Raw genomic sequence first — 14,225 nt, 5'->3', positions numbered from 1 at the left:
AGTGTAGATGCCAGGATCACTTCATCGACCACGAACATTTCCTTGGCATCCGGTTGTTCCCCATAAACTGTTTTGACTCCACTGGGTGTTGGGAATATCAGAACTAGGTAAAGTATCGAGGGTAGTGCTCTCATGTTGTGAATTCATGGCCTCCTGAATAAAGTGTTGTATCTCATATCTCCCTCGATCACATAGAATTTGGCTTGCTATACGGTTTACCCATAATGTTATCTCCCCTTTAGTGGTCTCGCATGCCATGTTGAACCCATTCAAGACTCAGACCGCAGATCTGGTCTTGCAGGCCGAGTTGTTCCACGGTCCTTGATCTGATGATGTTGGTTGAGCTACCTGGATCAATTAATATACACTTAATTCGAGATTTATTTACGAGCCGATATTAATAGTGTGTCGTTGTGGGGCTGCACGATCCCCTCAGCATCTTCATCGTTGAAAGACAAGGTTCATTCCGGTACGTAATCCCGAGTTTGTTTCTCCTTTCTGATGGATACTTTGGTGCGCTTTAGCATCGGCCCCTGGGGAATGTCGACCCCACCGATGATCATGTTAATGACATATTGAGGTTCCTCCTGCTCGATCTGTTTGTTGGAATCCCTATTCTTGAAGTGGTTCCTGACCCGATCACTTAGGAACACTCGGAGATGCCCGTTGTTGAACAGCCGAGCCACCTCTTCTCTTAATTGTCGGTAGTTTTCTGACCTGTGGCCATGAGTGTCGTGATATTTGCACATTAAGTTGGGATCCCTTTGGGCTGGATAGGATTGTAGAGGTCGAGGCCATTTGGTGTCCTTGATGCGTCCGATAGCTGATATAATGGCTGCAACATCGACGTTAAAGTTGTATTCCGACAACCGCGGTGCTTCCTTAGGCCCAATAGGCCTCTTGAAACCGTTCATGCTCATGAGTCTCCGGTTGCTCTGACCTCGATCACTTCTCCTTTTATTTCGCACAGAATTCCGCCCGGGCCCTCTGCTTCTTCAGTCTCCATTGTACGGCTAGTAGCGATCCCTGTTTGACCTCGGTTCACGGTCGATATCTCTCTTGACTCTGTCGATGGGTCTGACGGGATAAACGGACCCCGAAGGAGCCCCAAGTTGATCATCTTCGGTTTTGATTTTTGATTGATACCAGTTATGCACGTCGGCCCAAGTAACAACCAGATATTCTAGTAGATTTTGCTTCAACTGCTGTGAAGCCACCGAGCTTTGAACATTGAGTCCCTAGGTGAAAGCTTGAACGGCCCAATCATCAGCGACTGGTGACAGATCCATCCATTCCATTTGAAACCGAGACACGAACTCTCTGAGCATATCATTATCCTTCTATTTTGCTTTGAAAAGGTCCGACTTCCTGGTCTCGACCTTGAAAGCCTCGGCGTGTGCTTTCATGAAAGAATTTGCAAGCATAGCAAATGAGTCAATAGAATTAGGGGGTAAGTTGTGATACCATATCATAGCTCCATTTGACAAGGTCTCTCCGAATTTCTTCAACAAGACAGACTCGATCTCATCATCCTCCAAGTCGTTCCGTTTGATGGCACATGTGTAGGAGGTAACATACTCGTTTGGGTCGGTCATTCCGTTGTACTTAGGAATATTGGGCATGTGGAACTTCTTAGGGATCGGCTTTGGAGCCGCACTCGGAGGGAAAGGTTTTTGCATGAACTTCTTGGAATCCAGGCCTTTCAGTATCGGCGATGCTCCCGGGATTTGGTCGACCCTGGAGTTGTAGGTTTCTACCTTTTTTGTCATTTGCTTCGATTTTTTTCTCCTCTGATTCTACCCGTTTTGTCAGTTCCTCAAGCATTTTATGATCTCGGGGTTAGTTTTCGATTCGTTTTCATTTGGCCTCTCAGCGACCGGTTCGTCCCTGCGGGTGACTTCCCGGGGTGGATCGAGTTTAATTCTGCTTGGTGTGTGGCTTTGGTTCTGTAATTGAGCTATCGCTGCCTGTTGAGCCTATAACATTTCGAAGATCATCCGTAAATTGATCCCGTCTCCCCCATTGTTTTGTGTATTTTGAGCTGTCGATCGGGCTCCACCACAGACGCTATTCTCGAAGTCAGTAGGCAGATTTGTGGATAGCCACATGCGATTTAGCGTCAAACAGGTCCGCGACTGGAATTCCGATGGAATCAACGGGCGGTACCTCGTCACCGGGCGATACGTTGTTATTTTCACCGTGATGACCGGACTCATTGTCAACATGTAGGGGTGCTGATTGAGAGTTCGACATTTTGAGTTTTAACCTGAAATTAGAGACACTTCAAAGAACAAGTGTAAAGTAGTGTGTGTTATGGAGATTTGTATCAAATAACCACTATTATCCTTAGTCCCACGATGGGCGCCAAACTGTTTACCCTCAAAATCGGATAACCATTGAATTTGTAAGTGGTTTTAAGGATACGCGGATTAACTTGACACAAAGCGATAAATTGAGTTGAAATTAAAATAAACAATGATAAAGTAAATTCAAACCACACGAATTGAACAGTTACAGTCTTGGGAGATTAGCCACCCTCGAATTTGATGCACTTCGATCGGTATCAGGACATAATTGAATAAAAGCTTAAAGAGAAAAAAATAATGTATTGCTTGGAATGCGTGTTACAATGCTTCTTACAAGTAATTAGACCCCCTTTATATAGTAGGGGAGTCTTATATTAGGTACAACTCTATAAAAAGTAAAAATCCCCTAATTAATTGATTGCCGATCTCAGGTCGATATATGCCGAGATCTCCGCCGTGATATTCGGTCGGTCACGGATATCACGACCTTCTGTTGGCCGAGCTTGACTATCTGACAACGTTCTTCGAAGTTAATCAAGGCCAGGACCGATCCCCAATCACGACCCCGATATCCTCAAAGGCCGGCGTAATAGTGTGGACTCAGAATTGATAAGATCTCTACCTCGGTCTACGCCCCCCAATTACCATATCTCAAATTTGACTTATCATGTCGGAAAACGGGATGTACTACGAGACCGCTTTTACCCGTATACAAATACCTTTGGCCATTTGGTAATACCACAAATGTTGTACTTTCTGGTGATTATATTTTTACCACCGTAAAGTCGGATAATTATAATTCTTCGTTCATCTCCATATTCTAATCGACAAGCATTAGAATAATGATTGGGGAAAGGCTTTGCAACTGTAAGGTGGTTTGAATGGGATAATTGAATCTGCTTCTAGTTTATTTTCTCATTGTCCCTACGAACTTCTTGGTTTTGAATGGACAGGAACAAGGAAATATAAAATTGTTATTCTTGGAAATGTTCGAATTAGACGTGAAGGATGGTTTATCGGTCTAAAAATTAGAGAAATAAACTTATAATCCATTTTCAGAAGTCCGGTTGAAGCAACATAAGGTAATTTTTATATCTAAATTTGGTCATGAAGTTTTGGGTTTCGAATGTGAATTGTAAGTCTTTTTTTCACATAATAGGAAAAACTAGTCAGTTTCAGTTGAAATAATGGCAGGAGCGTACGCAGATATTTTTGTAAGCAGTGTCGATATTTAAAGACATGAGCAAATAAACATATTATAGTAACAACGACATATTTAGAAGAAAATATAACTTAGATACTTTACTAAAAGTCTCCTCGATATGCTTTCATCGTTAAATTACATAATGAGCAGCTTTGTTATTGTTGAAATTAAAAAATAATTTGTTCCAGTATGTTATTGTCACTATAATAGACGAAATAGACCACAAACCTATTGGTTTTTCTTTGCTCTTGCCAGTTGAAAGAGGTGGTTCAACCCTTGTTGACATCAAACTTTACACCGAAGAGAGGCTCAAAAAATTATTAAAAAAATTGCAGCGACAAGGTTCGAACCACCATTCTATCATACGGAGTAGTATCACTTGACCAGTGAACTAATGCAAATTTTCATGACAAGTTGTGTCATTTGGCTTATTTTTTATAATTAATCTGTTTGGATTTCAATTGACTGTATATCAATATTTAATACAATTTTTCGGCGAAACGATGTCGAATGACTCCGCATAAACCAAGGTGCGTGCGTCCTTGAATAATGGGCTAAATTGTACAACAAATATTGATTACAAATAATACTTCGAAGTTGAAATAATGAAATAATTTTTATGGCTAAGTTGATGTTGAGAAAAAGCTTGTTTAAACAGTAAGTTTGTGATGTTAAAATTTGTGAGTGGAAACAAATATTTTATTTGAAATATTCTTTCAAGCCACTGTTTCAATATTTCACTTAAAGTATAAAACTTAGCTCTTGTTTAGTCATAGATTTTGGCTACTTTTTTCAATAACAATTTTAAAAAATATTGTTTGTTCATGGAATATGATTGTTAGTATTCTGTATTCGAAAATATATTTAAAAAAATAGAAATAATGTAAAATCAGAAATGCAGAAGAACAGAATTGATCTGAGCCCACTGAATTCACAGTGTTTCCTTAAGGAACTTAATCCTCTTCTAGTACCCGAAGTTTAGGATTATTTCCTCCCAAACCTCATTGGTGTAGTGGTACTTCAAACCCCAGTGACAACGAACGCAAAGAACAATAGTAAATCACATTTACTGCTTTAACAATGCAGAAAGAAGAAGGAGAAATCAGAATTTTGGTAAGGAAAATCTGAGGGAGAGTTCATGTATTTATAGCCAAAAACGTCGGGTTATACTGAAGAGTTCAACTCTTCACGTAAGGTTGCAACTCAATGGCTGTTTTATAAAACGGCCATTTATGCAAACAGCCAAAGTCAAATTATAACGGGAAAATTAAAACAGAGAAAAATTGAATTACCGTTATAGTAACGGTCTAATTTGGATTAATTAATATTGTGTTAATATTAAAAAATAAATTTGGTCAAAAAAATTAATCAATCAAATTTTTCGAAGCCGAAGTCGAGCCGAGCGACGACGACAGCGCGAGACTTGCCTTATTCTCAACTCTTTAAAGGGTCGTTTGGTAGGAGGTATTAGAAAAACCAATGCAAGCATTAGCTCTATGCATTACTAATACCTTATTTGGTATATTTTTCCAACCTGTGTATAACTAATACAAGTATTAGTTATACATCATACTTGGTATTATCCCATGTATAAGTAATGCATAGAAAACCATGACATTAGTAATACCAAGGTTATTAATGCATGTATTAGTATGGTTAAAGGTAAAATTATCCTAAAAGTCCCTTAAAGTAAGAGAATATGGAGAGCATTTTTTGTAAACAACTATTTTTCTTAAAACTTATGCAATGCATTATAATTTTAATACAACACACCAAACAGTAGATAAGAAATAATATATGCATAACTAATGCTTGCATTACTAACCCATGCATTACTAATGCACCTTATTCCGCACTATTCTTATACACCCTACTAAACGATTCTTAAGAGTTAGAAGAAGTGCAATTGTATATATACCCATCAAAACTATTTTTCTTCTCCAATATGGGACAATGTCCCTTTGTCAAAGAGAGAAACTCAAAAAATTTCTTTTTTCCTCCATTTTCCGTTCACTCTATTTTAAGCTCTAAGAAGCTTAAACCCAACATATGATCAATTTTTGAAAAAAAATTTAAGTTCCCAAAAGCTGCGGGTGAAATTTTTCTTTCACTCACAAAACTTCAATTTTTCCCCCCCAATAAAATGCATGTCCAAACACAACTTCAACTTCCAAAAATTATTTTTTAACACAACTTTAAAAACTTATTTTTCGACTTTCAGCCAAAACTATGTCCAAACGCTAGCTTAAAATTTAGTATTTACAAATACTCATAACTAGTATGCAAATGCATAAGTTAAAATATTTTCTCTTCAATTAGTTATAAGCTTCCATCACAATTCCTTAGAGAAAATCTCACTTTATACACATTAATTCCAAATTATTTACCCTTTAATGCCCAGGCCCAAACTATTTATTCCTACCCATGGTCCCCAAACTATTTACCCACATTTATTATGTATCTCTTCTTCTTCTTCCTCATTTTACCTTCCTCAAATTCTCCGTCTCTTTTATATTTCTTCTTATTTATTCTTACTGTAATCGCCACTAGCTAGTCACATCAGCAACACGTAATATTCGTTCTTATTCGACCTTAATTTAGTTTTAGTTTCAATGGAATCTTAACAATTTTGATATTGTTTTCTCTCGCTCGGTTTTCTAATGGAGTACTAATTAATTGTTGAAGTGGTGCTATTATTTGAAGATTTATTATTTAATTCGATGTGGTGCTATAAAATATTGCTTATAGTATCTTCGAGTAAGCTTTCCGATCTAAATTTTTATGTGTATTTGAATATCCACCATTGTTGGGCTTGAAGCTCAATTTTATTTTTGAAGATTTCTTGTTTGATTCAAAGTGGGTGCTGTTAAATATTGCTTATAGTACCTTATGGAAGTTCATACTGAAATTTGATAGCGTTTGGAGCTGATTTGAGGTGATTGAGATCGAAATTTTCAGTTGAAAATTAAATCGAAGAAGAACACAGCTACAATATACCGCTACGGTATACAATATGCTGTAAGAGTATATAACTATACTGCAACACTATACTATTATAGTTTACAAAATAATATACCGCTACAGTATACTAATATACTATAGGAGTATATAGTTATACTGCAACAGTATACTATTATAGTATACAATATATTGTTATGGTATACTGTAATAATATGCAAGATACTGTAACAATATGCTGTAATAGTATACAATATACTATAATAGTATACTTATTACCCGTAAATTCACTTGTCTTTTCCCTTTTAATTTGTTTTAAGCTTTTACCCAAGCGTGAGGGGCAAACTGAAAATGCAAAAAATAAAATAAAATATATAGTATGCTATATGATATAACGGTATACTCTTACAATTAGATCCTTTTAGAATTTTTAAATTTTTTATTTCAGTTTAATAATTGATTAAAATTTTTCTAACTCTTTGCGTACAATTGTATACCCTGTTGATATAGCTATATACTATACTGGTATCATACGTTAGTTAATATTTTTTTGGTTATATTAACTACATTTAATTGGTACATAAAAAATATTGAAAACAGTAAATGAAATTAGATTATGAAGAGAAAAAGAATATAAAAAAATAGAAGTTAAATGAAATTAGACAAGGAAAAAAGAAAAAATAAGAAGAAAACGAGAAAAAAAAGGAGAAAAAAAAAAGAAAAAAGAAAAGAAAAGAAGCATAGAAATAAAAAAGAATTGGAGAATAAAAAAAAATTCCCCACAAAACCTACTATGGGTAAGAAATGTAATTAGTTTATGGGTAGGAAAACAAATGGGTAGATAAAGGTAAATAGTTTTGTTATTGTGGGTAACTGTGTCAAAACTCCAATTCCTTACTTATACAAAATTAATTTTCAAGTGAAATTCTTATCCAAGCATAAATTTTCACAATTTTTTCTAACTTATACTTTAAATTAAGTTTTTTTATTTCAATCTCAACTCAAATATTGCCAGGCATATTTCATTCGAGTCAATTTCAAGGAGTATATAAGGCAACCCGCTTAACATCACGTTTTCTTCTTCAGTTCAGTAGCTCCTGTTCCCTCGGCACCAACTCAAGCTCTTTTCGCCATGGTACTTACTTTCTCCATTGCTAAACACACACACACACACACACACACACACACACACACACAAGAATCTAACAATTTTCGTTAATTGCATGGTACACAGGATTACATGAAAACAGTAGTCCCTACGAACCTCTTCACCGAGCGTGGCTCCAATATCGTCGTCATTAATCCAGGTCTTAAAAACCCTAACTCCTCTCAATTTCGACCTTTTGTGTGTGTTAGTTAATTAATTGCTTAATCAGTTGGTAAATTATGTCAAAAAAAATTTGCACTGTAAATTTAGGTTCCGCAAATATCAGAATTGGATTGGCTAATCAGGATACTCCATTCAATATACCTCATTGCATTTCCCGTCGCACTACTCAATTACCTAAACGACATGTTCAAGATCAAGTAAGGCCAAAGTTTGAATTTGTATACTCGCTCTATCCTATTTTATGTGACATATTTTCCTTTTTAGTTCATCTGGAAAAGAATGACACAGTTCCATATTTGAAAATAATTTAACTTTAAACTTTTCATTTTACTGTTACCAAGATGATTTAGGGGCATACAAATGTTTATGACTTGTTATGACTTTTTTTTTTCTCTTGAAACTCCGTGCCTAATCAGACAGTGCCACATAATTGGGACGGAGGGAGGAGTTTTAAAAAAGTTCTAACTAAAGTTTGCAATTTCTTATGATTTTTCTCTAACTTGAGTTTGATTTTAATTTATTTTTATTTTTTATTCGGATTTCAAGTTTGTAATTTTATGTGATTATTTTGTTTTGATGATATCTTTTTTGAAATTGTTTTTTTTTTTTGGGTGTTTAGATGCTGAATTCTCAGGTTACAACTGCACAGCATATGGAGCGGGAAAGAGCGTATGACATGGTTTGTACATGAATTATTAGTACACAATGTTCAACTTGATTTATTTCTGTGAATTTGAAAAACAGAAGTTTAATCATATGTGTGAGCATGAACCTTTTAATCAACAGATTGCTTCGCTGTTGAGAATTCCATTCTTGGATGAGGAGGTAGCTAACAGTTCTTATCCACGCAAGGTACCTGGGAGAATTCTTTATGCTTTTTAAATATAATACGAAATTTGTCTTTTGGATTCTGTGAGATCTTCATGTACATGTGTGATGAGAGCTAGTTGTTTGAGCTATGGAAACTCGATTTTTTCGGGAACAATTTCTTGGAATCGAAACTAGTGCAACTAAAGTATCTATAGTCATGCTTTTCCAAATATATCTATTCACAGTCTTTTGTGTGTATCTTATGTGTGTCTCTGCAGATGGGACATGTGGATGCATATCCTCCGCAGAATAACACGAAAGAGCCAGAGTTCACTTGGACTGATGTTTTAGAAAAAAATGTCCCTCATTCTTCAACAAAGGGTGAGAACTGTAACCTGTTCATTCTTGAGTGAAACATTATCATATTGACAACTTCGTTTAGGTTTGGCTCTTGTGCTCTCGATGCTGAATGTTATAGTGTTGTATAGTTTTGTTATAAACCAATTATGATATGTACAGATTCACAAATCTTTGTGTTGCATTTGATTACTCTTTGGGGTCTACATACATAGCCTGCTCGTTCTTCTTTGCTTGCTAGTGATGTCCTAGCCAGTTAGTTGGTTGGCAAGTAGCCCTATGTTTCAGTTGGCATGACAATATTCACTGCTGTTAATGTCTAAAGCAGCCGAGTCGTGCCTTCTGAATAATATACTGCATAAGCTGCTGTGGCTGTTCTAATACCTTAGTATGTATGGCAGATCTTTCTGCATTTAACTATTATCTGATATTCCTCTGTCAAGCTTCTTGGATGAACATTACGATAAGGATATTGTACGACAGTCCTGTTTTAAAATTTATTTGTTATTTTCTATAGTTGATTACCTAATCTTAAATTGTGGACTTGAAAATGTTGTCTTTCTTTTCGACATTTTGTTCTGAATACTAAGGGCTCCTGTTTGATTATATCTCTACTGGAAATTTAGCTTTTATCAGCTCTGTTATTAAAACATTCAATGCTTATACTCAGTGAGAAGACTACTAACTGATCAGAACGTCCATGTCGGAGAGATGATACTTTCTTATTAGTTCAGTTTTTCTTTGATTTTTAATAGTAGATGATACGAGAGCATGCTAAATTTGCTTATTATGTTAGTTTCACTTTATTTCAAGAATGAGTAATTATGTTTAGCTATAGCAGTAGAAGCCGAACCAAACGAGGGTGGTACCAGCGAGGACCCCACTCTGAAGGAAAGCAAGATTAAGGTTGAATATAATTCCAGTGAACGTAAATATAGAGAGTACATATGTGGAGAGGAAGCTCTACGAATATCCCCAACTGAACCATATTGCTTGTGCCGTCCTATACGCCGAGGTCATCTTAATATATCTCAACATTACCCTACGCAGCAGGTAATATCTTGTTTCAAAGTTTCCTTTCGATGCACGGAAAATTTGATGTACATCTGTTTCTTCCCGTTGTTACTCACAAATTAGTAATTTTACTTTTGAAATTAATGTTTTTGGATTGTGCATTCCAAGTTTTGCATCGAGCATTGACATTTCTTTGGAAATGTTGTTTATTGATATTCCAGTAAAGGTATATCAATGTAACTTGTTCATATTAACTAGAGTTTCAGTGTTCATTATTTTTGATATAATAGTCGGGGGTATCTTTTAGGTTCTTGAAGACCTGCATACCATCTGGGATTGGATTTTGGTTGAGAAATTGCATATTCCTCATAGCATGAGAAACATGTATTCTGCAATCCTTGTTCTTCCAGAGACATTCGACAGTCGTGGTACACATACTCTATTTTTTCCCTATTTGTTCTTTTCTGTGTCTGAAACATAACTCTGGTAAATTTATCTTTAGGCTAGAATGTTGTTGTTCTGGTTAAATTTGCAATATTTGGGAGAAAAATGAAAAGGTGCATGTTCCACTAGATCTTGGAATTAAGCTGCTCATAGGCTAGCTAAGTTTGCTATTTCTCTTCTGCATGAGGTCTCTCTTGGGAGCATTCTCCCAGGGTTGGTTTATTAATGCCACTGTGTCATCTGTACTTTTGTTTTCATTTATGAAGAAATGTGAAGTTTCAGTGTTCTACGGAAAAAGATACTCCACTAACTAAACTATCAAGAGAGATATTTGAGTGTGTGACAGTATGATTACCCAGCTGCTCCAGCCTTAGTGGGCAGGGATACCCCACATTTGTCCTTGTGTGCTCTAGTGGGCTACCTGGTGGATTAGTTAAGGTTTTCTCAAGTTGGCCAACACCACCATAATATAAATAAAGAATGTGACAGTGTATCCTCTTACTCGTGCACCGTCCTGTTGGACTGAGAAACGAGGACAGTCAATTTAGTTGACAATAGATCAAGCTGAATCCAAAGAGCTGTTCTGGTCTAGTTGCTTCTGATTTTAGAAACAGGGAAGGTAAGGCAAAGGAAGGCAGAAGTATTAAAAGAGGGAATCGAAGAGGAAAGGGAAATTAAAATTAATAGGCTCGAAAGAAAATTATATCTCCATTTTCTTTCCTATTCATACTGTTAAGTGTTAACACCAAACAAAGAAATGGAAATATCCGTGAGAAAGTGATTTCCTTCTCCTTTCTCTTGTCTTCCCTAGTTTTCCTAGCATTAAAATTTCCTTCCCACCCCTAATGCCGAAGATAGTGACCCATCATAAAAAGGCCTCTCGAAGTAACTTCACTACTCACCCATTACGAGGAACTTGAAATGGAAAAACTAGAATTCAGAACAAGAGCTTTGAAAGAGGGTGTTGTCAACCATGGAGATGCCCAACAATTTGGTGAAGTGGAAATTTCCCTACCGCTTCCTCTGATTGTCATTTAATTTCTTTGGCAAGATTTCTTAGGTATTGCTTGTACGTGACTAATCTTCAGATTGATGGACCCAGGCTGGACTTCAGCAGTAGCAACATTTTAAAAAGATTTTAATTTCATCAAATTGAATAAAGAAGAAGAATAAGACTTTAATTTCATGTCAATCTTTGCTAACTTGCCTCTGGTGGAGGTGACAAAAATGTTTCTGCATTTTACTTTCTTCGCCTGGAAATATTTTCAAATTTCACCACCTTCAATGACTCATCAATCAAACCATCCATTATCCTCTTAGTGCATTCACAAGGAATCTAGTCGCTAACTGGTCACTGGATCTTTTATGTTTTATATCTTGCTTGTTTTGTGTCCATTTCCTTGAGAGTGCTCTGTCTTTCATAAAAACTCACTGGAGGCTTCCTAGACCCATGCACAACAAAGTAAAAGAGGTGCAAAGGCTGTAGACTAGATGTTTCTGATCTGTTATGTGGCTTTAACATATGATCACACCATTTCTTCTTTGGCATAACACTTCTTTGTTGTTTATGCAAGCAGAAATTAAAGAAATGCTTTCTATCGTGTTGCGAGACTTGCGCTTCAGCTCAGCAGTAGTCCACCAGGTGATGTTATGTTCCTGAACTTTTTAATTTTAAAATAAAATGATTCCATGTTCACAAGTCAGATCTAAACCTTCATTCTTGCTTGAAATATATGCATAAATAGTTTAAATACCGACCTTTTATTTACCCGTGCAGAACTCTTTTACTACCGTCCTACATGACATTGCTTCTTCATTCTATTTCTAGGAAGATCTGGTAAACTTGTCCTTTGCATTTTAAACAACACAAAATCCACTTTTTTAAATTAAAAATGCTATTAAAACACTTGTGTGTATAGGTACGTATCGTCACGCAGTGCCATTTAGTAGCTCTAATTGTAGAAGACCTTACATATTACTACCTTAATTGCAATTTTCTAGATAGGCTTGCCGCACTTTCTAAAATGGGAGTTGCACTTGGCTTTCTAAGGGAAATTAGGCTACTATTTAGAAGTTGTTTTTGGGCTATTTAATATCAATCAAAGTTAATACATCCAATTTACCTTTTCTTTAACCTTTCTCAAAAAAAAAAAAAAACCCAACTTTTCTTTTAATAGGAGACATGATTTAGTCATGTCCTGCGTCGCCCTAAAGATGAGCAGTTCTATAGGTGTGAAACTATGGTGAATGAAGGCGTTATAAGGGGACGTGGTAGACCTAAAATCACATGGAAAAAAATTGTCTCGAAAGACCTACAAATCCTTGGAGTCAATGCAGATTTAACTAAAGATGGGGCAAATGGAAGAAAAAGATCTCTCTCTAGTAGTAAAACTTATTTTCACTACTATTATTTTATTTTGGCATGATTTTAATATGAGTTGAGCTTGAAGAAAGAATTGAGGATTCATATTGCCGACCCAACTTTGTTTGGGATTGAGGCGTAGTTGTTGTTGTTGTTATCTTGTACCCATTACATTTAGCAATAACTTACCCGCGAAAGGACCCGACTTGATTTCTCATAGAGCACCTACTTTTTGATAAAATTGAAGAGGGGGGCAGAATCTACTAATAGAACTTACTTATTTGAAAGTTGGGCATAGTGGTTCGTTTTCGGGGGGCGGAGGTAAATCTATGTAAGTATTATGTAACTTAATTGCTCCCCAAAAATTCTACGTTTAGGGTGTCACTGCTCTGTTATGTTTCTCCTACCCGCTTTGCTCTTATCATAATCTCAAGATCCTAAGTATTACTCCCTCTATCCCACCTTATGTGAAGGTGTGAGTGGGCACGAAGTTTAAAAAATTAGAGAAGATTTTTGACATGTAACCCAAACATATGTAAATACCAAAATTATCCTTTTTAAATGAGTGGTATCAGAGAATTGCTTTTGTTTCAAATCAATTTATGTCTTCCAAATTAACAAGAAGACAAGGCTTGCTTTTCGGATAGCTTTATTAATTTTCAAAGTGCCATTACTCATGTGGCGATTTGAAAACCTGGATCTTTCATGGTTATGAAGTTTTGGTTGCACAACTATAATTGCAGAGGTTAGAAACTTTCTTTATTTTTATTTACTAAGGTAATTTTACACATGTTAGAAACTTTTCTGGAGTTCCTATTTCGCCTGTCTTTTTGGATCGTGGAGACTCTCTTACCATCCATTGTCCTTATTGATGAAATATTCTTATTTACCCGAGGGCTAATGAAGAAACATTCGTGAAGATGTGGATGTTAAAGGGTTTGCTGAAATGCGGAAAACTTTATTCTTGAATATGTAGTCACCTGCTCTTGGAAATGCAGACTACTGAAATAACTATAAAGAAGTGCTAACTGTACCTTGTGTAATCAAACAGTAGGGATGAAAATGTTGGTTAAATCATTTTGTTTATTCATGTTCTGTTTAAATTGGTTGAACCAGGAAGGTCTTGCTGCAGTTTTTGGAAATGGTTTATCAACGGCATGCATTGTCAATATTGGTGCTCAAGTGACATCTGTTATCTGTGTTGAGGTATGGTCATTTTATTTCTGCCTGCTGTATAGTTGGGAAGTAGCACTTAAGACCCCCTTTTCTATTACGGCTTAGTTTATAGCACCCCAGTATCAGAAACGGGATCCAGGATAAGGATTCTAGTGACTTTGATACTGCAAGATCTTTTTCCTGTGTGTGAGAGAAAGGGGGGGGGGGGGGGGGTATGGTATAAGCATGATACATACCGAAATATATCTAGTACTAGTGTATATA

The 14,225-nt window shown here is 36.2% G+C and overlaps 1 protein-coding gene across 6 annotated transcripts in view; it reads left to right on the top strand.

Moving 5' to 3' along the window:
- Positions 7,513-14,225, top strand: part of LOC109232354 (actin-related protein 9) — a 15,169-nt gene continuing 8,456 nt past the window's right edge. For 4 of the 6 annotated variants that reach the window (XR_002068947.1, XR_002068948.1, XR_002068946.1 and 1 more), the window contains exons 1-10: positions 7,513-7,603; positions 7,703-7,775; positions 7,886-7,995; positions 8,418-8,477; positions 8,585-8,650; positions 8,887-8,989; positions 9,804-10,018; positions 10,287-10,407; positions 12,001-12,065; positions 13,902-13,991. Coding sequence is in view for 3 of the 6 variants with exons in the window: in XM_019398091.1 (XP_019253636.1) it covers positions 7,601-7,603; positions 7,703-7,775; positions 7,886-7,995; positions 8,418-8,477; positions 8,585-8,650; positions 8,887-8,989; positions 9,804-10,018; positions 10,287-10,407; positions 12,001-12,065; positions 13,902-13,991 (906 nt within the window). In the remaining 3 variants the exon portion in view is untranslated. The remainder of the gene's footprint in view (positions 7,604-7,702; positions 7,776-7,885; positions 7,996-8,417; positions 8,478-8,584; positions 8,651-8,886; positions 8,990-9,803; positions 10,019-10,286; positions 10,408-12,000; positions 12,066-13,901; positions 13,992-14,225) is intronic. The other 2 variants (XM_019398092.1, XM_019398093.1) reach the window with 2 other exon arrangements.

This window comes from Nicotiana attenuata, chromosome 9 (assembly GCF_001879085.1).
Source record: "Nicotiana attenuata strain UT chromosome 9, NIATTr2, whole genome shotgun sequence".
NCBI classification, from domain to species: domain Eukaryota; kingdom Viridiplantae; phylum Streptophyta; class Magnoliopsida; order Solanales; family Solanaceae; genus Nicotiana; species Nicotiana attenuata.
Note: the sequence above shows the minus strand (reverse complement) of the source record. Positions and strands in the feature narration are given on the sequence as shown.